The 27,962-nt window shown below is 38.4% G+C and overlaps 3 protein-coding genes across 5 annotated transcripts; all 3 read left to right on the forward strand.

Moving 5' to 3' along the window:
- The first annotated feature begins 3,402 nt into the window (after window positions 1-3,402).
- LOC122870595 (putative C-type lectin domain family 20 member A) lies at window positions 3,403-7,335 on the forward strand. Its single transcript, XM_044184904.1, has 5 exons — window positions 3,403-3,451; window positions 4,325-4,365; window positions 4,603-4,974; window positions 5,304-5,642; window positions 6,513-7,335. The coding sequence occupies exons 2-5, from the start codon at window positions 4,332-4,334 to the stop codon at window positions 6,857-6,859; spliced, it is 1,092 nt and encodes a 363-aa protein (XP_044040839.1). The 5' UTR covers window positions 3,403-3,451; window positions 4,325-4,331; the 3' UTR covers window positions 6,860-7,335.
- A 2,413-nt stretch (window positions 7,336-9,748) lies between these two features.
- On the forward strand, window positions 9,749-14,265 carry LOC122870418 (C-type mannose receptor 2-like). Its single transcript, XM_044184589.1, has 6 exons — window positions 9,749-9,851; window positions 10,587-10,627; window positions 10,865-11,242; window positions 11,574-11,912; window positions 13,082-13,424; window positions 13,727-14,265. Coding segments are annotated over exons 2-6 (1,095 nt in total). The 5' UTR covers window positions 9,749-9,851; window positions 10,587-10,593; the 3' UTR covers window positions 13,728-14,265.
- A 218-nt stretch (window positions 14,266-14,483) lies between these two features.
- Window positions 14,484-27,055, forward strand: LOC122870416 (protein mono-ADP-ribosyltransferase PARP14-like). 3 transcript variants are annotated; one of them, XM_044184586.1, is made up of 15 exons: window positions 14,484-14,805; window positions 15,858-15,991; window positions 16,274-18,391; window positions 18,588-18,824; window positions 18,965-19,189; window positions 19,516-19,582; window positions 20,082-20,228; window positions 20,386-20,445; window positions 21,176-21,352; window positions 21,912-22,050; window positions 22,182-22,237; window positions 23,244-23,957; window positions 24,067-24,200; window positions 24,276-24,453; window positions 25,819-27,055. In XM_044184586.1, the coding sequence occupies exons 1-15, from the start codon at window positions 14,631-14,633 to the stop codon at window positions 26,094-26,096; spliced, it is 4,839 nt and encodes a 1,612-aa protein (XP_044040521.1). In that variant the 5' UTR covers window positions 14,484-14,630; the 3' UTR covers window positions 26,097-27,055. The 3 variants fall into 3 exon arrangements, with proteins under 3 accessions (XP_044040521.1, XP_044040523.1, XP_044040522.1); XM_044184588.1 differs by having other exon boundaries at window positions 24,330-24,453; XM_044184587.1 differs by having other exon boundaries at window positions 16,277-18,391.
- Window positions 27,056-27,962: the final 907 nt, after the last annotated feature.

Raw genomic sequence — 27,962 nt, forward strand, 5'->3', positions numbered from 1 at the left:
CAAACATATAAGCAGGCACCTAAAACATTCCATATCAGTATTGAAGATCCATATTGGATCGCAGTGTTCTCAATAATGAACTGAACACAGCTGCTGGTATGATCCTGTGTTTGTCTCAATTTCTTCCATGACAGATAAAGTGATCCTGATCAAACAAAACAAGACCTGGGAGGAGGCCTTATATTACTGCAGAGAGAACCACAATGACCTGGTCTCCATCACTAAACCTGACGAGCAGAGATGGGTCCAAGAGAGAGCCAAGAAGGCCGACACTCCTTTTGTCTGGCTGGGACTGCGCTACACCTGCACTCTGGGTTTCTGGTTCTGGGTCAGTGACGAGGTAGTCAACTATAAGAACTGGGCTCCAGGTCAAAACATGGATGAGTGTAACATGTCAGGAGCCATGGGCAGAGGAGGACAACATGAGTGGATCAAAAAGGTGGATAATGAGGAGTTTAATTTCATCTGTTCTAAGCGTTGAAACCCACTGTGCTCACTGGGAGCAGACGTTTTATTCATTCACTCGCTTTGTCTTTTACTTTGGAAGAGGTTTACACTATATATATGTTCTCTGGGTTTATTGAATGGAATTCTGGGAAATGTAGGAATCCGAACCTGAGGAGGAGAGAAATGGAAATTACTAATATGCAGATTTTAATTTGAGGTAAAGTGGTTACGCTTTATTCAGTCACAAAGTACCACAAGATTACTAAGGATGTGACCAGTAACATGTTTTTCTGTCTCCTTTTTCTGATTCACTAACACCTGAATGATCACTAGATGCCAGATTACAGTGACTATTTGTTATTTTCTGAAGATATGGAACATTTTATATTCTTTTTATCAAGTTTTGGTTAAGATCTGGTGATGGTTACATAGTTATATTATGTAAAATCTTTGTTTTTGATGGTGACATTTTTGGAGTTAATAATTGCTTAATAATTGCTTTTTCTGAGTCTGAATAAACTGAGTGGTCCTCTCTCTTTTTCACTTAACCAAGTGCTTATTAAGCCAACCCATTCTTTCCCTAAACCTAGCCAGGCTGTTTTTGTGCCTAAACCTAACCAAACCTTATAGCGTAACATCATAAAACAGTGGTTTGCATGGCACAGACAATTGATGTCGTCCTGCGGATAAAGGCATCAGATCAGAAAACTTTTCTGTGTGTCGTTCCACCAGACACTGGATACTCAGATCAGCAAATGTAAATGCTTTTAAATGCATACGCTAGTAAATTAAGTATGTGTAATTAAGTCATTTTACTACACCATCCTCCCCCTCCCCTCTGCTCTGGATGAGTGGCTTCACATGCTGTACCGCATTATTCCAGCTGATGGCAGCAGACTGACCGCAGCCAGGATTCCACTCATCTCTCTTTAACTGACTTGTTTACCATTTACCCATGACACATGGCCAAAGATTGTCATTTTTCTTTTAAAGTCATCTAATTCCAGCTCATGGAAAGTTATCTGTTCCAGTATGTAACAGGGCGCATGATCAGCGCACTTCAGTATGCTGTTGTTTCGTGGTCTGTGGAAACTGATGGGCTGACACTTTGGCTGTTTTTAAGTTTCTCTGGTGGAAAAAAAAAAGCTTTGCATTCACTTTCAAAGTCACAAAATAAACAACAAAGTGAAGACTAGTGGTCTGAATAGTATTAGTTTGTGTCTAGAGTCTCCTGTTCAGTTCAAATTGGCCAGTTAACAGCCAGTCACATTGGGGGGTAATTATTGTCTGTGCAGTGGCAACTCACAGCTTTTCTTCCCAGCTTAGAGAGTGTCAGAGATTTGTTTTCCACAAGTTTTGAGTTTTAACCATTTTATTGCAACAAAAAGGTTCGGTCCCTGTGTCAAGTCTCATGCAGCAAAGGGTGAGTCCGATATTGCTACAGTTAAACATTTAATATTGTTTTTATATTTACAGGAGGTTTTACTGATTTATCTGCCAACGCACAAGTATATGAGACAACAAGAAGAAGTATGTCAAAAATCATGTTTACGTACTGATATACTTTATATTGTACTGATTTAATTTTTACATGGGAATTTTTTGATCACACTTAAGAGATGAATATTGGGAATATTGTCCTGGAATATATTTACTTTTAATGTATTATCTAATTACAAACTGACTACAAATAAAGGTGTATGTACACTTATTGGCTGCTTAAAAACATTTTCCTCCACGGTGTTCTGATGATAAAAAAATAGATACTTTACTTCGATGATATTTCTGACAGTGAGGTTATTGTTGTAAAGTGGGGCTGCTTTTTAAAAGAGATTAACACCAGTGCTTGTATATAATACAGCTACTCTGTGACCTGAGAGGTCTTGATCTGGTCTTCTTCTAGTTTTGTCTTGCTCTTGAGACTTGTATACATGCCTCTCTATCATAGGATGAATGAAATATACTGTCTGAGAGGGAAACAACTGAGATGGGCGGGATTAGTGAGCACGGACAGGGCTTTCCCCCGGAAATGTGTTTAAGGAAGTGGTACGCTCGCTTCATCCGCCTACCCCTTCCAAAAAGAAAACAAAAATACAAACTGCCTTTATTCTCTGCACACACAAAATGTCACCTGCAATTACAAACTATGTGACTGGACTTGGGAAAATAATAATGACAGTCTACACACTTATAATATTTGGGGATCTAATAGAGCCAGAGCCTGTGTTTTAGCTGTGTGAAAAATGGTTAAAAAAATAGCCTCCTGATATGTTGAACAAGATGTCCTAAACGACAAAACAAAATGACAAAATAGGTTATTTGTAATGTTGTCGCCTTCAAATATGCATATGTGTTAGAAAAATGATTCATATGCGGACTGTTCTTTTGTTAAGTTTACAAACAAATGTACTTAGTTAAGGTTAGGGAAAGATCATAGTTAGAGTTTGGAAGAAACTACTTAAGGTGTTTACTCTGTTCTGTATGTATCTATCTATTATAGATATATATTTTTATAAAGCTGAATTTGACACCATAAACCTTGTATTTTAACAAATATTAGTTAAAATCATTGCTGGCGTAACACTAATCCTAACTCAAGGGGTAAAGATTATTTTTGAATTTCACAAAATAGATTTTTACAGAAGGTAAAATTCTTTAGCTTCAATTATAGCTCAAAATTTGATGAATTCAATTCATTTCCCCCAGAAGTGGCTGTAGCGTTTTGAAATGATGCTTGTTGGACAGTCAACAGTCCAGTGTTTTCTATTTCTGTTTGTTTTCCATCACATTATGTAAATGACCTCTTTCATAACTGCCTTCTTGTCATCAATGGATCCTTCTGGCAGTGATAGAGATCTGAAACTTCTGCATTTTAATATTCAAATGCTGACATTGAAGTGGCTACAAAAGACCGCTGTGTTAGCAGAGCAGGTAATATTTTATATCTGCATCAGCACGTCAAGGAGAGACATCAGAGAAGCGAAGAGAGAAGAAATCACCAGATGTAAGTTTAAACTCTGTTGTGTCACTTGAGATTTTAATGTTGTGTCCTAAAAGGTGGACAGAACAGTGTATCCACTATATAACTATTTCCAATATGTTCACAGAGCTATTTGTCGTTCAGTACTTGTATTTAACATTTTGTATATAACAAATAGTCAAATTAATATCGTGAATATAGCTTTTTCATTCACACATACACCTGACAATATAATGCAAACAATTCAAAAACACCTGCAATAAATACAACCTTTGTTAAGCTCACTGTGCAGTGTTTAGGTTTTGATGACGCTGTCAGAGGAGTTTTGAATTGACTGGTACATTTTCATGACAGATTGCATCTTGTAAGGTGTTCCTCTTATGTTGTGAATCACCTTCACATTCATAATAGACATTACAAGAGTCTACACAGAAAATGTATTCCAGGTTCTTGTATTGCACTATGTTTCAAATCCATCCATCCATCCATCCATTTTCTACCGCTTGGTCCCGTTAGGGGTCGCGGGTGACTGGAGCCTATCCCAGTGACTTTGGGCCTTAGGCAGGGTACACCCTGGACAGTGGCCAACTCGTCGCAGGGCTTGTTTCAAATCCATATTTTACTCAAATATCTAACTTTCATGGGCTAAAAACATTTATGATTGTGTACTTAGTTCTGGTTTGACTATGTTTTGCATATTTCCTACCATCCTATATTCTTCTTCCTTATTGGACTAAACTTCGTACACTGGAGGGAGTGGTGCAGTTTTGTTTTTTTTTGTTAATTTTAACTTTGACATCCAGTAAGTGTTGAAGTGCATTTCATCTAACAGAGATAAACTGTTGAAATCATTGTGTTTGGTTCACTACACACTAATATATCAGTTTCATCTAACAGAGCAAAGATGCAGCAGAGTCTGTTTCTACTCATTCTGATGGGTAAGTGGATCATCTTACCATTTATTTAGATAAAGATTATTTGTACAGCTTAATATGGATTCACAGAACAGTTGGACATCTCACACTTTCATCAAATAAAAAGTAAAATATATAAATGAAGAAACTAGACGCAGAATTCCAACTGAAGTAAGGAGCATTGTATAAGTAGTAGGTGTGACTCATGATTTTGATTTCATGCTATCAGCTCCATCACTGCAGCCTTTCCTCTGTTGTTAGGTCAGTGTTCCTTCTTCACTTGTCACCTCTATGAGTACCACTTTATCAAAGAGGAAAAGTCCTGGAAGGAAGCCCAGACGTATTGCACAGAGAACTACACGGACCTGGCCACAGTGTCTAACATGACAGACATGAAGAGACTCCGTGACTCTACAGTGAAGCAAGACGAAGCCTGGATTGGGCTGTACAGCAACCCAGGAAACAGGAGCTGGCACTGGTCTCTGCCAGGGGTGGAGTTCAATGATAATGAGACAGAATGGAGCTTGGGAGAACCAAATGATAAAGGAGGTATCGAGAACTGTGTGGAGATGAAAAATCCCAAATGGGAGGATTTCCCTTGTACAGATACATTTAAATTTATCTGCTACGATGGTGAGAATATGTGGCTAATAATGACATTACTCAGCATATCATCCTGCCTACCAATTGTTTTTGATGAGAACATAACTCTTTTTTTCATAGAAAAATCGTTCTAAACCACTGTATGCCATACTTTTCTTTTATTTTACACAAATTATCTGCTCTACCTTATTATACCACAAACACTTTCATCTAAATATCTGAAACTGCATGATCATTTATCTCACATTATTGTTTCACCTTTTTTAAATGAGAAAATGGGATTTGTGAGACTAAATAACATAAAACAAAAACAAAAATGTGGATTTCTAACTGTCCAAGTTTGTCTTTTTATTCCACAGAAACAAAGCAATCCAATGATAAATTCAGTTTGATTAACAACGTAATGACCTGGCCACAGGCTCAGAACTACTGCAGACAACATCACACTGACCTGGTCAGTGGACTCAATCAGTTAAAAGAACTAACGGATGTCAGTTATTCTGGAAAGAACTTGTGGATCGGCCTGTTCAGAGACACCTGGAGGTGGTCAGATGGGAGCAATTCTTCTTTCAGAAACTGGGATCTGGAGTTATTTAAAGATGAAGACAACAAGACATGTGCTATGACTGTGTTAAATAGAGTTGCAAAATGGAACTCTGATGATTGTAATAAAACAAAGCCCTTCTTCTGCTATGACGGTGAGTTTTGCAAAGGTCTCTCTCAACTGTTTTCTCCAATAGGAGCAGAACTGGAATCAGCTAGAGAATCCATCTGAATTTACAGTATTTAATAATTATTTTAGTTAAATGTTTATGCATGAATGTTGAATTTCTTTCATGAATATTTTTGTTCCAAATCTCAGGATTTCACCTGTTGCTTTTGTTTGTTTGTTTTTTTCATTCTTATTTTCTTTTAAAAGAAGGGGTTTCTTTAAAGGTCCAGTGTGTAACATTTAGGAGGAGCTATTGGCAGAAATGGAATATAATATTTGTATGTAAGTATGTTTTCAGTAGTCTATAATCACCTGAAAATAAGAATCATTGTGTTTTTATTACCTTAGAATAAGCCGTTTTTATCTACAGAGGGAGCGGGTTCCCTTTCACAGAGGCCGCTCCCTCTGCACCACCATGTTTCTACAGTAGCCCAGAACGGACAAACCAAACACTAGATATGGGCATTCGTGTTTTTCGTGGCCACCGTAGTTTCTCCTACACGCGTGGAAAGGGAGGGTGAGGCGAGCAGTATTCAAATGGTTGCAATCTGCAATTTCACCGCTAGATGCCACTAAATCCTACACACTGGACCTTTAAATGTCTTTCTTATTTTATTAATCAAATTTATGTTAGATGTTGTGTCCTGGCATGGCATGCTTTAAAATAAAATGTCACTTACTCAAGACATTCTTAAAATTTTAAAGATATTTGTTATTAGCGCCAAACATATAAGCAGGCACCTAAAACATTCTATATCAGTATTGAAGATCCATATTGGATCGCAGTGTTCTCAATAATGAACTGAACACAGCTGCTGGTATGATCCTGTGTTTGTCTCAATTTCTTCCATGACAGATAAAGTGATCCTGATCAAACAAAACAAGACCTGGGAGGAGGCCTTATATTACTGCAGAGAGAACCACAATGACCTGGTCTCCATCACTAAACCTGACGAGCAGAGATGGGTCCAAGAGAGAGCCAAGAAGGCCGACACTCCTTTTGTCTGGCTGGGACTGCGCTACACCTGCACTCTGGGTTTCTGGTTCTGGGTCAGTGACGAGGTAGTCAACTATAAGAACTGGGCTCCGGGTCAAAACATGGATAAGTGTGACATGTCAGGAGCCATAGACAAAGGAGGACAACATGAGTGGTTCAAAAAGGTGGATAATGAGGAGTTTAATTTCATCTGTTCTAAGCGTTGAAACCCACTGTGCTCACTGGGAGCAGACGTTTTATTCATTCACTCGCTTTGTCTTTTACTTTGGAAGAGGTTTACACTATATATATGTTCTCTGGGTTTATTGAATGGAATTCTGGGAAATTAAGGAATCCGAACCTGGGGAGGAGAGAAATGAAAATTACTAATATGCAGATTTTAAATTGAGGTAAAGTGGTTACGCTTTATTCAGTCACAAAGTACCACAAGATTACTAAGGATGTGACCAGTAACATGTTTTTCTGTCTCCTTTTTCTGATTCACTAACACCTGAATGATCCCTAGATGCCAGATTACAGTGACTATTTGTTATTTTCTGAAGATATGCAACACTTTATATTCTTTTTATCAAGTTTTGGTTAAGATCTGGTGATGGTTACATAGTTATATTATGTAAAATCTTTGTTTTTGATGGTGACATTTTTGGAGTTTTATGTAAACAGATAATTGCTTTTTCTGAGTCTGAATAAACTGAGTGGTCCTCTCTCTTTTTTTCACTTAACCAAGTGCTTATTAAGCCAACCCATTCTTTCCCTAAACCTAGCCAGGTTGTTTTTGTGCCTAAACCTAACCAAACCTTATAGCGTAACATCATAAAACAGTGGTTTGCATGGCACAGACAAATGATGTCGTCCTGCGGATAAAGGCATCAGATCAGAAAACTTTTCTGTGTGTCGTTCCACCAGACACTGGATGCTCAGATCAGCAAATGTAAATGCTTTTAAATGCATACGCTAGTAAATTAAGTATATGTAATTAAGTCATTTTACTACACCATCCTCCCCCTCCCCTCTGCTCCCAGTCTAAATTGGTTCGTATGAGTGGCTTCACATGCTGTACCGCATTATTCCAGCTGATGGCAGCAGACTGACCGCAGCCAGGATTCCACTCATCTCTCTTTAACTGACTTGTTTACCATTTTACCCATGACACATGGCCAAAGATTGTCATTTTTCTTTTAAAGTCATCTAATTCCAGCTCATGGAAAGTTATCTGTTCCAGTATGTAACAGGGCGCATGATCAGCGCACTTCAGTATGCTGTTGTTTCGTGGTCTGTGGAAACTGATGGACTGACACTTTGGCTGTTTTTAAGTTTCTCTGGTGGAAAAAAAAAAGCTTTGCATTCACTTTCAAAGTCACAAAATAAACAACAAAGTGAAGACTAGTGGTCTGAATAGTATTAGTTTGTGTCTAGAGTCTCCTGTTCAGTTCAAATTGGCCAGTTAACAGCCAGTCACATTGGGGGGTAATTATTGTCTGTGCAGTGGCAACTCACAGCTTTTCTTCCCAGCTTAGAGAGTGTCAGAGATTTGTTTTCCACAAGTTTTGAGTTTTAACCGTTTTATTGCAACAAAAAGGTTCGGTCCCTGTGTCAAGTCTCATGCAGCAAAGGGTGAGTCCGATATTGCTACAGTTAAACATTTAATATTGTTTTTATATTTACAGGAGGTTTTACTGATTTATCTGCCAACGCACAAGTATATGAGACAACAAGAAGAAGTATGTCAAAAATCATGTTTACGTACTGATATACTTTATATTGTACTGATTTAATTTTTACATGGGAATTTTTTGATCACACTTAAGAGATGAATACTGGGAATATTGTCTTGGAATATATTTACTTTTAATGTATTATCTAATTACAAACTGACTACAAATAAAGGTGTATGTACACTTATTGGCTGCTTAAAAACATTTTCCTCCACGGTGTTCTGATGATAAAAAAATAGATACTTTACTTCGATGATATTTCTGACAGTGAGGTTATTGTTGTAAAGTGGGGCTGCTTTTTAAAAGAGATTAACACCAGTGCTTGTATATAACACAGCTACTCTGTGACCTGAGAGGTCTTGATCTGGTCTTCTTCTAGTTTTGTCTTGCTCTTGAGACTTGTATACATGCCTCTCTATCATAGGATGAATGAAATATACTGTCTGAGAGGGAAACAACTGAGATGGGCGGGATTAGTGAGCACGGACAGGGCTTTCCCCCGGAAATGTGTTTAAGGAAGTGGTACGCTCGCTTCATCCGCCTACCCCTTCCAAAAAGAAAACAAAAATACAAACTGCCTTTATTCTCTGCACACACAAAATGTCACTTGCAATTGCAAACTATGTGACTGGACTTGGGAAAATAATAATGACAGTCTACACACTTATAATATTTGGGGATCTAATAGAGCCAGAGCCTGTGTTTTAGCTGTGTGAAAAATGGTTAAAAAAACAGCCACCTGATATGTTGAACAAGATGTCCTAAACGACAAAACAAAATGACAAAATAGGTTATTTGTAATGTTGTCGCCTTTAAATATTCATATGTGTTAGAAAAATGATTCGTATGCTGACTGTTCTTTGGTTAAGTTTACAAACAAATGTACTTAGTTAAGGTTAGGGAAAGATCATAGTTAGAGTTTGGAAGAAACTACTTGGTTAAGGTGTTTACTCTGTTCTGTATGTATCTATCTACTATAGATATATTTTTTATAAAGCTAAATTTGAAACCATAAACCTTGTATTTTAACAAATATTAGTTAAAATCATTGCTGGCGTAACACTAATCCTAACTCAAGGGGTAAAGATTATTTTTGAATTTCACAAAATAGATTTTTACAGAAGGTAAAATTCTTCAGCTTCAATTATAGCTCAAAATTTGATGAATTCAATTCATTTCCCCCAGAAGTGGCTGTAGCGTTTTGAAATGATGCTTGTTGGACAGTCAACAGTCCAGTGTTTTCTATTTCTGTTTGTTGTCCATCACATTATGTAAATTACCTCTTTCATAACTGCCTTCTTGTCATCAATGGATCCTTCTGGCAGTGATAGAGATCTGAAACTTCTGCATTTTAATATTCAAATGCTGACATTGAAGTGGCTACAAAAGACCGCTGTGTTAGCAGAGCAGGTAATATTTTATATCTGCATCAGCACGTCAAGGAGAGACATCAGAGAAGCGAAGAGAGAAGAAATCACCAGATGTAAGTTTAAATTCTGTTGTGTCACTTGAGATTTTAATGTTGTGTCCTAAAAGGTGGACAGAACAGTGTATCCACTATATAACTATTTCCAATATGTTCACAGAGCTATTTGTCGTTCAGTACTTGTATTTAACATTTTGTATATAACAAATAGTCAAATTAATATTGTGAATATAGCTTTTTCATTTACACATACACCTGACAATATAATGCCAAACAATTCAAAAACACCTGCAATAAATACAACCTTTGTTAAGCTCACGGTGCAGTGTTTAGTTTTTGATGACGCTGTCAGAGGAGTTTCGAATTGACTGGTACACTTTCATGACAGATTGCATCTTGTAAGGTGTTCCTCTTATGTTGTGAATCACCTTCACATTCATAATAGACATTACAAGAGTCTACACAGAAAATGTATTCCAGGTTCTTGTATTGCACTATGTTTCAAATCCATATTTTACTCAAATATCTAACTTTCATAGGCTAAAAAACATTTATGATTGTGCAGTTAGTTCTGGTTTGACTATGTTTTGCATATTTCCTACCATCCTATATTCTTCTTCCTTATTGGACTAAACTTCGTACACTGGAGGGAGTGGTGCAGTTTTTTTTTTTTTGTTAATTTTAACTTTTACATCCATTAAGTGTTTAAGTGCATTTCATTGAATAGAGATAAACTGTTGAAATCATTGTGTTTGGTTCACTACACACTAAAATATCAGTTTCATCTAACAGAGCAAAGATGCAGCAGAGTCTGTTTCTACTCATTCTGATGGGTAAGTGGATCATCTTACCATTTATTTAGATAAAGATTATTTGTACAGCTTAATATGGATTCACAGAACAGTTGGACATCTCACACTTTCATCAAATAAAAAGTAAAATATATAAATGAAGAAACTAGACGCAGAATTCCAACTGAAGTAAGGAGCATTGTATAAGTAGTAGGTGTGACTCATGATTTTGATTTCATGCTATCAGCTCCATCACTGCAGCATTTCCTCTGTTGTTAGGTCAGTGTTCCTTCTTCACATGTCACCTCTATGAGTACCACTTTATTGAAGAGAAAATGTCCTGGAAGGAAGCCCAGACATATTGCAGAGAGAACTACACGGACCTGGCCACAGTGTCTAACATGACAGACATGAAGAGACTCCGTGACTCTACAAAGAAGCAAGACGAAGCCTGGATTGGTCTGTACAGCAACCCAGGAAAAGAAAACAGGAGCTGGCACTGGTCTCTGCCAGGGGTGGAGTTCAATGATAATGAGACAGAATGGAGCTCGGGAGAACCAAATGATAAAGGAGGTATCGAGAACTGTGTGGAGATGGAAAATCACACATGGAAGGATTTCCCTTGTATAAAAAAATTTAAATTTATCTGCTACGATGGTGAGAATATGTGGCTAATAATGACATTACTCAGCATATCAACCTGCCTAACAATTGTTTTTGATGAGAACATAACTCTTTTTTCATAGAAAAATCATTTTAAACCACTGTACGCCAAACTTTCCTTTTATTTTACACAAAATTATCTGATCTACCTTATTATACCACAAACACTTTCATCTAAATATCTGAAACTGCATGATAATTTATCTCACATTATTGTTTCACCTGTTTTAAATAAGAAAATAGGATTTTATGAGACTAAATAACATAAAACAAAAAACAAAAATGTGAATTTCTAACTGTCCAAGTTTGTCTTTTTACTCCACAGAAAGAAAGCAATCCAATGATAAATTCAGTTTGATTAACAAAGTAATGACCTGGCCACGGGCTCAGAACTACTGCAGACAACATCACACTGACCTGGTCAGTGGACTCAATCAGTTAAAAGAACTAACGGATGTCAGTTATTCTGGAAAGAAATTGTGGATCGGCCTGTTCAGAGACACCTGGAGGTGGTCAGATGGGAGCAATTCTTCTTTCAGAAACTGGGATCTGGAGTTATTTAAAGATGAAGACAACAAGACATGTGCTATGACTGTGTTAAATAGAGTTGGAAAATGGAACTCTGATGATTGTAATAAAACAAAGCCCTTCTTCTGCTATGATGGTGAGTTTTGCAAAGGTCTCTCTCAACTGTTTTCTCCAATAGGAGCAGAACTGGAATCAGCTAGAGAATCCATCTGAATTTACAGTATTTAATAATTATTTTAGTTAAATGTTTATACATGAATGTTGAATTTATTTCATGAATATTTTTGTTCCAAATCTCAGGATTTCACATCTGGATTCTGGATGCTTCACCTGTTGCTTTTGTTTGTTTGTTTTTTTCATTCTTATTTTCTTTTAAAAGAAGTGTGTTTTTTAAAAGGTCCAGTGTGTAACATTTAGCAGGAGCTATTGGCAGACATAGAATATAATATTTGTATGTAAGTATGTTTTCATCAGTGTATCCATCCATCCATCCATCCATTTTCTACCGCTTGGTCCCCGTTAGGGGGTCGCGGGTGACTGGAGCCTATCCCAGTGACTTTGGGCCTTAGGCAGGGTACACCCTGGACAGTGGCCAACTCGTCGCAGGGCTAACACAGACACAGACAAGGACAGACAACCATTCACTCACACATTCATTCAATACGGGCAATTTAGAGTTATCAATTAACCTACACATGCATGTCTTTGGACGGTGGGAGGAAGCCGGAGAACCCGGAGAGAATTCATCAGTGTATAATCACCTGAAAATAAGAATCATTGTGTTTTTGTTACCTTAGAATAAGCCGTTTTTATCTACAGAGGGGGAGGGTTCCCTTTCACGGAGGCCGCTCCCTCTGCACCACCATGTTTCTACAGTAGCCCAGAACGGACAAACCAAACACTAGATAAGGGCATTCTTGTTTTTCGTGGCCACCGTAGTTTCTCCTACATGCGTGGAAAGGGAGGGTGAGGCGAGCAGTATTCAAATGGTTGCAATCTGCAATTTCACCGCTAGATGCCACTAAATCCTACACACTGGACCTTTAAATGTCCTTCTTATTTTATTAATCAAATTTATGTTAGATACTGTGTCCTGGCATGGCATGCTTTAAAATAAAATGTCACTTATTCAAGACATTCTTAAAATTTTAAAGATATTTGTTATTAGCACCAAACATATAAGCAGGCACCTAAAACATTTTATATCAGTATTGAAGATCCATATTGGATCGCAGTGTTCTCAACAACTAACTGAACACAGCTGCTGGTATGATCCTGTGTTTATCTCAATTTCTTCCACGACAGATAAAGTGATCCTGATCAAACAAAAGAAGACCTGGGAGGAGGCCTTACATTTCTGCAGAGAGAACCACAATGACCTGGTCTCCATCACTAAACCTGACGAGCAGAGATGGGTCCAAGAGAGAGCCAAGAAGGCCGACACTCCTTTTGTCTGGATGGGACTGCGCTACACCTGCACTCTGGATCTTTGGTTCTGGGTCAGTGACGAGCTGGTCTGCTATAAGAACTGGGCCCCAGGTCAAAAGATGGATGAGTGTGACATGTCAGGAGCCATGGACAGAGGAGGACAACATAAGTGGTTCAGTCGGCGTGAAAATGAAAAATATAATTTCATCTGTGCTGTATAGTAAGTTCTACAATACACCCTAACTCACTGGTGACAGACTTCATGTTTCTAGACTGAATTCATTTTATGCATTTCATTTTCTTGAATACAACAAGCTTCATTGTCTGTTCTGAATTGGCATTATGGCACATGTAGAAATCAGGTGAAAAATTAAATTACAGATTAGATGTTGAGAGAGAGTGGCTACACCAAAAAAAATCAATCGTAACGCATTGCATGATCACTAAGGATGTTTACATGTCAGTAGCTAAATCTGAAGTAACCCTGAAAACATGTGTTTCTGTCTCCTTGTCCTGATTCAGGAACGTCTGAATGACCTTTATCATTGCTGGATGACAGAGAAGTACAGACAACAACAAGCAGCAGTAATCGTTTAATATTCGTTGAGGATGATGTTATATTTTACTTTTTATGCATCTCTTGAGGTTGTATTTTGCATCCCATCAGTGTGGTACAGTAGTAGAAAAAATAGGAATAAATAAACCAACCTATAGTTTGCTATAGTAAACATTTCATATACTGACTTTGGAATGTTTTATGATCGGGTGATGTTTTAAATATGTAAAATCATATTTCTGTGATTATCATATTTTTCATTTTTTTTGTAAACAGATCAATTATTTTTCTGATGCTGAATAAACTCTGACATGTTTTATGTCCAACGTTTACATAAGTGATGCCTAATTTGAAAGTGAAAATGCACACGTAATGCACATGTATGAAAGGAGTTGTTAAAGTTGTTCAAATCAAAAAATCAAAAAACATGTCTGAATATGTTCTGAAATGGATTTAAATAACAATGCTGTTTATTGTATATATTACGGTGGCCGACAAGGATAAACACGCTGCAAATACACACAACACAGCTAAATACAGAAACCAATACAAGTAGCAGCCTACCTCGAAATTAAACTTAAAATGTACTTTCCAACACTGAAGCAGTGCATTACCAGACTCCATTTGGCTTTGTTGAGTTATGTGGAGCGTCAAAACCAACAGAGGGAAGTCGGAAGTGTTGTCTTTACTGGAAGTCACGGATGGTTTTGTTGGTTACATCTTCTACTAATAGACTAGAGGGCGCACCTGAGCCCGCAGGTCTCACTTGACACAAGACCGCGGCCCAACCCGGTTCCACCATCGCGTAGTTTGCTCTTAACTAATCGGGCCTACAGTTTACATGTGTCATTCATTCTGAGTGTTTACACCATGGAGGATCCTTGCAAGTATCCTGTTTTCTTCGAGTGCCCCTCTTTGGACGGAGAGCAAAGAAAGAGGATAGAAAACTACTTCCAGATTCGCCGCAAATCAGGAGGAGGAGACTGCAGCGCAGTGACAAACATAAATGATAAAGTTTACAGCATTGCTTTTAAAGAGCGAGATGGTAAGACACGCTATTTAAAATATGTATCTGTTGAATTGGGTCCTTGACGTTGATTTCTTAAATTATGTCGTAAAATGTCTTGTGCTGGTGAAAGTGAAAGTATTCCTGCACTGGAAACGGATGGATTTCATTCGATTATTTCAACGTTTTTTTTTTTTTTTTTTTTTTTTATTAAAGATCAATTTTACTGCTTGCAGACCCACATTCAAACTTTTTGACTGTCGATGTTACTTTTTCACGTACTGTATATCAAGCTGTCTAAATTTAGAAACGTGTCATTCATGTTTCACTTTCACATTTAGGTCAGACTGCTCTTCGAATAGTAGCCTACAAAATGAATCTTAGACGCTGCATATGGACACAGTATTTGATATTTGTGTCATATATTCTCTTAAGATGAGCTAAATAGTCTTGCAAATCCTAAATGACTCCTACTCTAAAAACACATGTCATAATCACAAGTCACATGACATGTCTGTCAACTTTATGATCTTGTTGATTCTGTCTCCTTGTAGTTGTTTTGTGTATCAATGTTGTCGTTTTCCACCTCTTTGTAGTCGTTTTGTGTTTCTTTTAGTGACATTTTGCAGGTGAAGCAGAACTCTTAGGTGTTGTTTTTGGTTCAAAACCTGCAGCTGGACTTCAGTATTTAGTTCACACTGGAGATGAAGAGAGGCTGTCTGACTCCTGTCCAAAGATTCCTTTCACAGCAGATCCACATTAACACTACTCTGCACAGATATTATTCTAAATACTACAGCACACCGTACAGAATATGGTTCCCCCTGACCCCTTGGGTCTCTGGGCCTGTGTCTGGTTTGACGTATTCTATCCATTCATTCTGTCCAAGAGTGAAGAGTAAAGTGCAACTACAATAAGGCCTCAGCTCTAATTCACACAGTCAGGGACGAATTCAGGATTCAACATTCTACGCACTTTATTTCATTTAAATAAGCACAGAGGCAGGGAGAGAGGGTGGAGGGGCAACCAAACTGAATCTAGTGCTGAAAGACAAAAGCCCTAATAAGTAATGTCCCCATTTCTGTTCTCAGCTCAGCAAAGAGTCCTGCAGAGATCTGAACATGTGTTGGAGTTTGCAAGTGGTCCTCTGGTGCTGACTGTGCGAGACAGCCCTGAACCTACAAGCAAGAAAGTTAGCCCTACACTGGACTTAACTTCATCACAGGTCAGTGTGGAAAGTCTTTTATTAATAGTGTTTAATCTCTCAGTAAATGTTGAACACTACATTTGGAAAAAAAATATTTCAGTTATAAAAACAAGTTTCATTATTATCATTATAAGGCATCACAAGCACTTGCTGAGTTCAGATTGATTGGAACAATTGAAAATGATTTTCTCTATATTCTGTATGTCTTAAACACCGTTTTGGATTGAATATCAATAACTCTTTAAAACTGTTGCCATGTACTTAAAATCAAACTTGATATAATGTAAATCTTTCCAACAGCAGAGCCCACAGGCCATTCCAGCCTCAACTCCTCCACCAAGTGGTGAAGAATATGAACTACAACTTGATACTTACCTCCTTCGTTACCTAAAAGAATGTCCCAAGGCTGGGAAAGAACTAGAGAAAGAACTTGCCTCTGTGGCCTGCTCTGCCCAGCTTTACCCAGAGGAGGAGAGGGTTTTAGTCAGGAGTTTAGCTCAACCTGGTGCTGTAGATGAAGCTAGAAATCGGAAAGTCAAGGTAGGCAAAATCTTTGATGGCTACCTGTGCCACTATGAGATGGACCCTCACAAAGTTAAAGCTTTGCTTCAGTCTTGCAGCTCTGATCAGACCACAGATGAGGTGAAAGTGTACAGCGAGCTTGGGATGGCTGTTGTGGTTGGGAAACATTCTCAGGTGAACGCCAGGTTGATGGATGTAGAGGACAGGTCAGGTTTAAGTGAGACGCAAACCAGCATTCGTCGACTGGGCAAGGCCAAGCTCCGCCTCCTCTGGAAAGAGATTGAGCACAGTTTGCGACGAGATTTTCCAGGAGTGAAGGTCACGCAGGGAGATGCAGGTCAGTTAGTTTTGGAAGGCTCTGTGGAGGAGATTCTTAGGGCTGGAGATTGGATCTCTGATAAGGAGAATTTGGTGTTAGAAAGGACAGTTTCTGATAGGAGCCCACATTTTTTGGCCTTTCTAAGGAAGGCATACGGAGGTCCGGGGGTGCTAAATGACTTTTTAGGGGTTGGTAACAAAGTGGAAGTAGAGTTACGAGACACAGAGCTACGTTTCTTCACACTCTCTGCTGATAAACTGGATGACACAGAGAAAAAACTGCAAGAAAAATTCAAGGAAGTCAAGATTGATGTGCCTAACTGCTCTGCTGTGCCATCTGAGCTTCGGGAAAAGCTGAAGTCCAAGACAAATGAGATGAACCAAGGGCAACATAGGGCTCAGGTCGTGTTTGGCTCAGACAGCGCAGTGTGCTTACTGGGCCACACGAAAGAGGTTGAAGAGCTGAGTGACGATGTCATACAGTTTATTTTGGACCAGTTAAGCATAGAAGGCAAAGTCATTCTCCCTTTCCCAGAGTTAGTACAACTCTTACCAGAATTGCTGCAACTGCACAAGTTTGACTATTCAGGGGTTACCTTCCATCCTTTAACATCTTTCTCTGGGCCCATGGTGATGCTGGAAGGTCCATCCCTCAAAGTGACTGAGGTCAGGAACAGGCTGGGTCCATTTCTGGACTCCCTTGTTCAGGGTAAAGTCACCATTGACCTGCCAGGTGCAGTAAGATATTTTAAAAGTCCCTCTGGAAGAGAGAACATTTTAAGTGTTGCTCATTCTCAGAAGTGTCTCATACAGCTTCAAGAACAACCTAACACTACTAGACAGAATATGGCATCTGGTGCACATTTAAGTAAAGGAGGCACAACAGTGGCTAGCTACAGCCTTCGTGACGGGCTCCAGGTGCTGGTGTGTCAGGGTGACATCACCAAACAGGATGCTGATGCCCTGGTGAACGCTGCCAATGAAGACCTGGACCACTGTGGAGGTGTTGCTGCTGCCCTGAGTAAAGCAGGTGGCCCTCAGGTGCAGAAGGAGAGCAGAGCTTTAATAAGGCAGACAGGAAAAATCCCTACAGGTGAAGTGGTAGTGACCACAGGGGGGGACTTAAACTGCAAGAAACTGCTGCATGCTGTTGGGCCTGTTGGTGGAAAATCAGGTGGCAGAGAATGGGTGTTACTCAAAAAAACTGTCCATTCTGCTCTGAATTTAGCAGAAATCATGGAGTTCCAGTCTATAGCCATGCCCTGTATCAGCTCAGGTATGTTTGGTGTTCCTGTCACTGTGTGCTCTGAGGCTATTGTAACTGCTGTTAAAGAGTTTGGCAGTCAGGGAGGGCGAAGTCTGAGCAGAATCATCCTGATTGATAACAGAGGAGAGGTGGTGAGGGCCATGCAGGAAGCATGTGACAGACTTTTCCAAGGGATCACTGTAGGAAACATTACAAGTGATTTGGGGTTTGGGATAGGTGTTGCTGCCCAAAACACTGCAAGAGGAGCCACTGCAGCTCCTGGAGACGGTGTCTATGTCAAGGTCATTCAGGGAACCATCGAGACCCAGCAGGTAAGAGACTTTGATGAGATATTGAAGCTGCATTAATTTAAGTTTTGTTACTGGATTCAGGATGTTTCAGAAGCTTATCTGTCATAGTTGCTGGGTACCATTGTCTGTTTGCATAAAGAGCAGATGCTTTCAGGATGAACATGGTGGTCAGGATTATCCAAGTGTTGGATGAAATTAGATTGCTGTATTCTCCTAGGTGGATGGCCTGGTATCTCCTATGGTTGGCCATGATCCTCTCTCTACCCGTGTTGGAAACGCTTTGTCCAACATGGTTGGACCTCAGCTGACTGCAAAGTTTCATAAGGAAGCAGATGGAGCAACAAAGCCTGGTGACACAGTCCTGGTAGAGGGCTTGCCTGCACTTCAATCTAAAGGAGTGTTCTTCCTCAACCTCTTTCCCTGGGATAATGACCGACATGGAAATGCAGTCCAGGTGAAATCATGTGTTCAGTGATTATGTCTTTGTAGGTTTTTGTGCAACCAGGTTTGTCTTTACTGTGTCTGTGTTTTGTTTTTCCTACTGTCTTAAAATCTAAGGGGTGCAGTAACCTTGATAATCCTTGAATCTTTCAGGTTCTGAGTCAGAGCATCAGAAAGATTCTGGCTTCCTGTGAGATCAGAGGCTTCAGTTCAGTTGCTTTCCCTGTGCTTGGGACCGGTGCTGTCTTGTGTTTTCCTCACAGTGTGGCTTCCAAGGTTTTACTGGAGGAGCTCCGTGTATTTGAACAGAATCGAGCCAGAAGAACATCTTTCCTGGTCCGTATTGTCATCCACCCCAATGACAAAGAATCTAGCAAGGTAAAGAAAATGTAGTTGCAGTGCCTTGTAAGAAAAAAGAGAGTACAATAAAATTGCCCACATCCTAAAGAGTAAGCCCAGGTTTATTATTTGTAGGCTGTGCCCTTTGTAATCTATTACGTAAATGCTAATATTATAACTACAAACATTTTGAAAGTATTTTGAAAATGCTGCATCAAAATAATTCTTTCACACATAATTCTTTATGTCTTTTTCCCATTAATTACCATTGGAGTTATTGACCAGTTTAAAATAACACCAGATTGCATTGTTTTTTTTGTTTTGCAAGTGGAACTGGAATGAAACCTTTCACTTTGTTACTACAGGCCTTCCAGTCTGCCCAGGAAACTTTGCATCTCAGAGGATTCACGAACGATGCTAACCCAGACCAAGGTTAATATGAATATTTCCTTTTCAATTTCAGGTTGAGCAAGACTTACTAACTTGTTTCCTCAATCTTTAAGACTGCAACAATAATTTTAAGGCCACAAGGGGGCAGAAAAAACATGAAAGAGGCTCCTATACAAAGCCACCACCATATTATTTTGAAGTTATGGCTAATGTGTTAGCAGACTGTTATGTATGTATTCATTTGGAGTCTTATTTCAGTCTCCTTTTAACTCCTTATGTTCCTCAGCTATTTGCTCATTTGTTGTTGCTGCTGGGCTGGTAGTGTACAGAGGCTGTTTGCTAAAAATAGCTGCCTGCTACTGCTGGAAATTAGGTTGATTAGAGTGGTGAGATTTTGTCATGCAATAAATATGTGTGTGTAAAACCAAAACAAGAAGCTAAACGAGGCTAAAAAAAAGTGTGTGTTCTCTGTCAGTATAATTTTAGTTAATTTTTCTTTGATTGTGTCTTTTGATTGTCTTTTTTATTGGCATAACATTAGCTTCCTTTTACCGCCATGTCTCGGTAACTAATGATGAGGTCACAGCCATGCTGGGTGGAGTCAAGCTTCAGCTGGTCCATGGTGACATCATTAATGAGAGCACTGATGCAATTATCAACACAACTGACTTCTCCAACAGCCAATCCGGTATGACTGATGGATTTTCTAAATGTTTTGAGTGACTTAAAATATACACATAGAGGATCACAGCACCTCAGACTAGTGTTATTTATGAGGATTTTATACATTATATTAATCTTAAAGGTTAAATGCTACAGTAACTGTGTGTTCACAAACTCCACAGGTGTGTCCAAAGCCATTCTGACTGCAGCAGGGTCCACTGTCCAAGCCGAGTTAGCACAAGGTAAGCCTTAAGAGTGAACTGAAAAATACTGTAAAAATACTTGTTAGAAGTTTTGGTGTGCACATTACTTTTGTTGCATGTACTGCAGCAGGTAAAAATTGACTCGTTTCCATCTACCTGTTTTTAAGCAGATTTTCAATTTTGCTGTTAAAAAACCTCAGTGGAAACACCAGAAACCACACAAAAATTCAAATATTGCAAAAAAGCTTTTATGCTTGGCTGAGGTGGAAAAGTTGGTGTATCAATAAAAACAAATGGAAACTGACTGAAATATAAATGAATAAATCATGACGTACATGAAGCATTTGACTTAAACGTCACTTGTCACTGAAGAAACGAAGACGAACACATCTGATCTGTGTGAACCAATAAGGAGACTGTAATATTTTTCAAATTAATGCAAGAGATAATCATAAACGCCATATATCCATCATGTTTTCTACATTGTTTTTCATTATTTGAGATTTAAAGGGCACTCTTAATTACATCATCTTGTTGCACCGTCCTCTTCTGCAATGGTATAATGGCACCTGACTGGAGGATTAGTGCCACCAACTGTTTATCTTGATGTGCCCAAATAATAGTCACATAACAGTAGTGGATGGAAATGTGCAATTAATATTTTCTTCTGCTGATTTTCTGGTAATTTGGTTAAAAGTTTTACTCAGTCAAGTCACGTTCTATTCTCCAGCTTACATATTTTCACAACCCAACATCTTTGTTTTTTCAGTGGGCATTCCAGCAGACTACATGTGCACCACAGGACCCGGGTCGCTTGGGTGTAGGGAAATCATTCATGCTAGTTTTAAGTGTGACCCTCAGACGATTCGGAACTATTGCAAAAAGATACTGAAGCAGTGTGAGCGCAAAGGCTACCGCTCAGCAGCCTTCCCAGCTATCAATACTGGTTTGTACTGTGTGCATATGGGATGTGCACGTGTGTGTTTATTTGTATTTGTGCATTATGGTCAACACCAAATTTGTCTTATTCACCTAAATGTAGAACGAATTTCAGGTTTACATTTGAGTTTAATAAAAAAACCTGACATGTAAATTAATGACACATGACAACAACTAAAAGTATAATTCAATTAAATTTTATTTATAGAGCACCAATTCATAACAGGAGTTATCTCATTGCACTTTTCCTATAGATCAGGTCTAGACCGTACTCTTATTTATTTATTTATTTTTATATATATATATATATATATATATATATATATATATATATATATATTTATTTAACATAGTAATAATGTAATGGTAGTAAAACAACTTCTTCGGGTAGAAATTGTATTTACTATTGTATTGCAGTATGCCAATACATTATGACACATGACAAATAATGGCACTTGAGGGCAACATAGTGAAAAAGGTCACAACCAGTCACTGCAGCAATATAAATGGCATCATTGGTGTCATCTCCATGTAGATTCACAACCATTGTGTTTATATCCTATTAGGTTTGGCTGGTATGGACTCTGCCAAAGCTTGTAAAGCCATGCTGGATGGCATAACCTCAGCTATAACGGGCTTGAAACCAAATTCCCTCTCACTCATCCGCATTGTCATCCTGCGACAACCGGTCTTCCAGGCATTCAGGTCAGAAATTAATCTTACTCATATAGCAACAAACAATAGAAGGAAAAGTTATTGTTTTAGCATGGATTGCATTGTTTGAACAGTCAGAGTAGCTTTTTTAAAACTTCCTGTCCTGTAATATGTTTTTGCAGATCAGAGCTGGAGAACCGCTTTGGACGAACAGCCGCTTGCAGCCTCAGCCTGAGAGGTTTGTTTTCACTTATAATGCTTGAAGATTTTATACTTTGTACCCAATTATTATCAAGTTATATTTACCAGGTTCATCATCTTTGTATAGCCTGTTAGTATGCTAACATTTGCTAATTGGCACTAAACAAAGTACAGCTGAGACTGTTATGAATGTCATTAGTTTCGCAGGCATTTGGTCATATACCACAGTATTTGGCAAAAAACATAGGAATTATGACCTGAAGAATGGCGCAAGCTGAAATGTCAGGGGATTACCAAATGTATTAGAATTGATCATCTAGGGACCTTGAATATCTGTTACAACTTTAATGCCAATCCATCCAATAGTTTTCAAGATGTTTCACTCAAATGATGAACCACAAATGTCAACCTCATGGTGGTACTAGACGAAAGTCAGGGAATCACAAAAGTCAATAGACTCCATCCTCTGGAGACAATGAATGTCTGTACAAAATTTTATGACAGTCCATCCTATAGTTATAGATATTTCAATCTGGACCCATGCGGTAGACTAACTGACAGATTTTTAATTTTTTTATTTTAGTTTGTTAAATTGAAAAGTGCATGGGAATCAGATATTCAAATGATGAAGTCTGCCACAAGAGAATGCCAAAGAATTTTCCATGATGATCAACAAATTCATATTAACTTATGATAACTGGTCTATAAAGCCTTAATAAATAGTGTATTAACCAACTTCTAGCTCTTTTAGAAAGTGTATTATTAGGAAGTAATTTTAAAATTAATATGTTAAATATTTGTTTTCCAAAACAAAAAAGTTATTTTAACTTAGCAACTCATTGATATGTATTGATAAATGGTAAGATTGGCACATGAAAGGATGGACATTTGATCAGTCAGATAAACAATGTTCTCAGTTAAGTGGATATTGATATTGTGGATGCCACACATGAAGACTCTTATTGGGTTATTGGGGCTTAAATTATTGATGTAATGAGGTGTTACATCCACATTTGTTCTCTCTTTTTTGCTCTTTTTTGTAGAAAAAGCTCTACAAAAGCTCAGGAAGTGGCATGACAAGTATTTAAGAACCTCCACAACTTCAGCACCTCAAGGCAAAACCTTTATCTCCATAAAGCCACTGCCAGCTGTGATAAGTGTGATTAGTTGTAGTCCTGACACCATCAGGACCATCAAGGGAGATTTGGAGGGGATCCTGCAGAAGCAGCTGGTAGAGAGAGAAGTGGATGTGAAAGATTTGTCCAGGCTTGATGCCATGGAGCTGGAGGCAGTGCAAGCAAAAGTCAAAGTCTCAGAAATAAGCCTGGAGTACAGGAGAAGTCAAAGTTCTGAAGATGTGAATGGCAACAGAGCAAGATACTCAGCAAGAGCTGAAGCTAGAGACCGGTCAGGAGGAGAGGTCTGCGTGCTGAAAGGCCTAAAAGAGGACGTTTTGAGCGTCATTGAGCTTGTAAACAGAGCAATCCAAAAAGCACTTTGCGAAGACCTTCAAGATAAAGAAGAAGCAACGTTGGCTCTTACTGTCCAGTGGTCGATTCAGGATATAAATGGAGACTGGCACGAGCTGAGCCTGCATGACAACTATGTGCTGGAGGAGGCTCACGTGAAGAAACAAGTGTTTGTTGATATGATGGCATCAGACGGCATGATGGTGAAAATAAACCTGAAGACACAAGAAGCCACAAATTGGCAAACAGGCATCACGTTCAAAGTGAAAAGGAACAAGTCTGCATTATGTATGTCACATTTTGCATGTTTCCCCTTTTTACTTTGGATTTAGCAATTTTTGGGAATTTGTTAAAAATGCTCAAACCATAACATTAATTTGTGTGACTTCTACTTTAGCCATTGAGTTGCCAACACAATGGGAACCTATGGACGAAGAAGTCTTTAAAAAGATCGAGGTGCAACCTAACTCACCAGAGTACCAGGACGTAGCCCAGGGTTTCCTCAAAACAGCTAAATACAACATTCGCAAAGTGAGTATACCAACACAAAAACACGTTTCCCTACTGTACAGAATAAGTAACTGATTGATTTTTTTCTGATCTCAGATTGAGCGTGTGCAAAACTTCTACCTGTGGCATGCCTATACTGTGTGTAAGCAGCGTATACTTGCCAAGAATGGTTCAGCAGACCTTGGGGAGAAGTCTCTCTACCATGGCACATCAGCAGAGTCATGCAACTGCATTGAAAGGGACAGATTTGACAGGAGCTTCGCAGGAACACATGGTAAGAATTTGTCACATGTTGTTATATTTAATCCCCTGAAAATCTAAAGTATTTTTCTAAAACAATAGAGCTTATATAATCATGAATAAATAAGTAAAAATCTAAATAAATGTTACATTACATACAGTAAGGAACAAAACATCCTTTATTATTTATCAAAAGTTTATCAGTCAAAAACAGCTTTATCAGGACTGTGTGGGTGTGGTTTGATCAGATTTGATCAGTGGCCTGACAACATAAGCCAACAATCCACGACTGTCATCACATTTTGATTCAAATGGTGATAATCCTGATTAGTAGAGGATTGTGATAACACATTTTTCCAACTGTGCACCACACACTTCAAACTAGTGAGGAAACCACAGACAAAAACACAAATATACAAATAATCTCTAATTTGAAAAAAAATTAAAAACATTTGTTGTAACTTTGGCAGAGAATTGTGTGTTCATGTATGACCCCATTATTCATAGTAATAAGCTGATTGAGATAAAAGAGGCTTTTAAAATTTGCTGTAAAGTACTGCAAACAGAATTAGGTATATTTGCACAGGCATCTGTCGAAGATAATTTTTCCTGTGTCTTCTTTACTGACCCCAAATGCATGTATATTATTTTTTCTTGTCCTTCTAGATCATAGGTTGAGTATAGTATACACAGCACCTTACTTGATAGCAGTTTAACAGTCTTTGAGAACACTGCAAAATTAAATTTTACCACCCATGTCACACTCTGTGATCACTTTTTGTTTGCAGTGACCATCAACCACAAGTGGTCACTTTATTAAAATATGAGCGCTGCCCAAATGCTGAATGCAGCGTATTGACATTTTGATTTTTAGGTTTTGCACTTAAAATGACATCCCGTTGCCATTTTTACTCGACACTGCAAATGAAAAAACAGTATTTGCAGTTTCATATGTAAAAAACCATGCTGTCTTACCTGTTTAAGTGAGATTTTGGGAATTACACTTATTTGCTTTCTTGCCAAGAGTTAGATGAGACGATTGATACCACTCTCGTGTTTGTATTGATGAATATTAAGCTACAGCTAGCAGCCGATTTGCTTAGCTTAGTATAAAGACATAAAACAAGGGGAAACAGCTAGCCTGGCTCTGTCCAAAAATAACAAAATCTGCCTACCAGCACCTCTAAAGCTCACTAAGAAATATGTTAAGTGTAAAAACAACACTTGCTGGTTTTACCGCGTCTATGTGCTGGACTGTCTCATGGCCGGGCCAAGCTAAGCTAAGCTACCCGGCTCCTGGCTGTTGCTTCATGAGAATGGTATCAGTCTTCCAAATTTCCCAAAATGTTGAACAATTCCTTTAAGTTGATGTGTCTTTTCTTATGTAATTCTGTCACAGCTGCTGTATATGGAAAGGGAGTTTACTTCGCAGTCAATGCAAGCTATTCAGCCGCATATTCCCCAGCTGATGCGTCAGGCCTGAAGCGGCTGTATGTTGCTCGTGTCCTGACCGGCCGTTACACAGTCGGTTCCTCTTCCATGAAAGCCACACCTCCTCGAGGCTCAGACCGCACTGACTGCTTCGACAGTTTGGTGGACCAACAGCAGAATCCCACCAAGTTTGTGATCTTCCACGATGACCAGGCCTACCCAGAATACCTCATCACCTTTGACTGAGGAAAACTGCTAAAAGTCACAGTTCAGTACCTTTTTTTTCCTGAGCTGATTTTAAGCAGTGTTAATTTCTCAGCAACACAGAAACACTTTATAGTATAACAAAAACAACTAGATGTGGTGACAAATAAGACATGATATCATCTTAGCTGAACAAGCACAGCACTGCAACAGATTATGAAGAAGGCATGTAGTAAATTAGAACATTCACTAACTGTATTGAACAGCCTTTTATTGAAAGCCAAAGCTGTACCACAAAGAGACTCCTTGAAATTTTCCTTTTCCTTTTTGGAAATCCTTTTTTTCTGACTTGCACAAGTCTGCTGATATAAAACCTGAAATTATATTTGCTATCTTCTGAAGCTGAAAGCTACATGCAATACGGTAAAATGTTATGTTAGCATAATGCCACTCCTATTATTATAACTTTAATTTGGCAAAGATTGTTCTTTAAGGGTTATTTTCATATGTTATCTTATTGATAGTAGTATTTTACACAGAACTATATTTTGTTTAAAAATCATTTTGATGTTTGATGTCATGTATGAAGGCCATGATAGCAAGATATTTTCAATTCCAATTAGTTTATGTATTTAGCAGTGTGATTTCAGAATCAGAATCTGAAATACTTTATTGATCCCTGAGGGGAAACTTTCAGTAATAGTGTACATATATTAATGTCTCTTTTTTGCACATTATTCATCCAGTTATCTTAGTGTGAAATGCTAACAGATTCTGTATTATGTAAAATATGACGTACTGTATATAGCTGACGCACACATTTTAACAATGCATGCAAAAGTAGAATAAGCCTTAATTCCTTTATTCTTATTAACATTAAACAGCCCGGGGTGAACCCATCTGAGCCATGGTAATTGATTTATTGAAAGTGCTCACACTTTATTTGGGAAGTACAATTTTGATTTTAGACTTCCCTGAGTGAATACATTGCTACAAAAGTCTGCTTTAAGTGAGTTTCTTTGACTAAGAATTTCTTTGACTGTACAATGACAATTTTGGAACAAAATTATAGGGACCCTTAAATCAGAATCAGAATCCAAATCAGCTTTATTGGCCAAGTATGTGTACACATTAAGGCATTTGACTCTCAATGTAGGTCTACTCACACACAGTTCCAAGAATAATTTACAGGGAGATAGAAATAGACATGAATACAAAAACAAGGACAACAATACTGAACAAAAATAAGTAAAGATAAACAGAGAACTATTATGCACATACAAGTACAGCAGATGAAAAAAATAGGTGTATACATGTATATAAATATATACAGTATAAAAAGCAACAATGACAACATACAATGTCTATATACAAGTCAAGTGTTTCTGTAAAGGTGCCACCACAACTTTGGTGTAAACTCATAACAGAAAAATTCAGCTCAGGATAGGTGGTTTCCATAGCAAACTATAGCTATGCAAAACCATTGTTTAATATCATATATTTTATTACCTTGATCCACTGTGCTTAGTTCAGTCACCATGCTGTCAAGTGCAGACAGCTTCTTCTCACTGGCCTCCAGCTTTTTGTTTGCAAGCCTTTCTTCCAGGTGGGTTGCTGTTGAGTTTGTTGTCAAAATGGCTGCCGATTCTAGCCCTCGGTTGACATTCTGGACAGCATCCTCCTCTATCGAGGTGTCTGCCAGGTCTTGATGTGTCAGCTCAGTGATCTGGGTCTGATTGCCCTCAGCTGTAGCCTGGCATTCAGATTGACCAGCAAACACACTACAAGTCCAGGTTAATGATTGTTTGTGTTTCAAGGAAGCAATGCATAAATCAGCTACATCAAACATATCAGATGAGCGCATAAACTTCATTTCCACATGGTGTCTTGACAGTTGTTTGTTGTTCA

The sequence above is a fragment of the Siniperca chuatsi genome, linkage group LG22 (assembly GCF_020085105.1).
Source record: "Siniperca chuatsi isolate FFG_IHB_CAS linkage group LG22, ASM2008510v1, whole genome shotgun sequence".
NCBI classification, from domain to species: Eukaryota; Metazoa; Chordata; class Actinopteri; order Centrarchiformes; family Sinipercidae; genus Siniperca; species Siniperca chuatsi.

Coding starts and splice junctions, on each gene's coding strand:
- LOC122870416 (XM_044184586.1), top strand. CDS start 14,631: ATGGAGGATCCTTGCAAGTATCCTGTTTTCTTCGAGTGCCCCTCTTTG. Junction 19,190..19,515: donor ATGACAAAGAATCTAGCAAG/GTAAAGAAAATG, acceptor TTGTTACTACAG/GCCTTCCAGTCTGCCCAGGA. Junction 20,229..20,385: donor CTTCTCCAACAGCCAATCCG/GTATGACTGATG, acceptor CAAACTCCACAG/GTGTGTCCAAAGCCATTCTG.
- LOC122870595 (XM_044184904.1), top strand. CDS start 4,332: ATGCAGCAGAGTCTGTTTCTACTCATTCTGATGG. Junction 4,366..4,602: donor GTTTCTACTCATTCTGATGG/GTAAGTGGATCA, acceptor CTCTGTTGTTAG/GTCAGTGTTCCTTCTTCACT. Junction 5,643..6,512: donor GCCCTTCTTCTGCTATGACG/GTGAGTTTTGCA, acceptor CTTCCATGACAG/ATAAAGTGATCCTGATCAAA.
- LOC122870418 (XM_044184589.1), top strand. CDS start 10,594: ATGCAGCAGAGTCTGTTTCTACTCATTCTGATGG. Junction 11,243..11,573: donor TAAATTTATCTGCTACGATG/GTGAGAATATGT, acceptor TTTACTCCACAG/AAAGAAAGCAATCCAATGAT. Junction 11,913..13,081: donor GCCCTTCTTCTGCTATGATG/GTGAGTTTTGCA, acceptor CTTCCACGACAG/ATAAAGTGATCCTGATCAAA.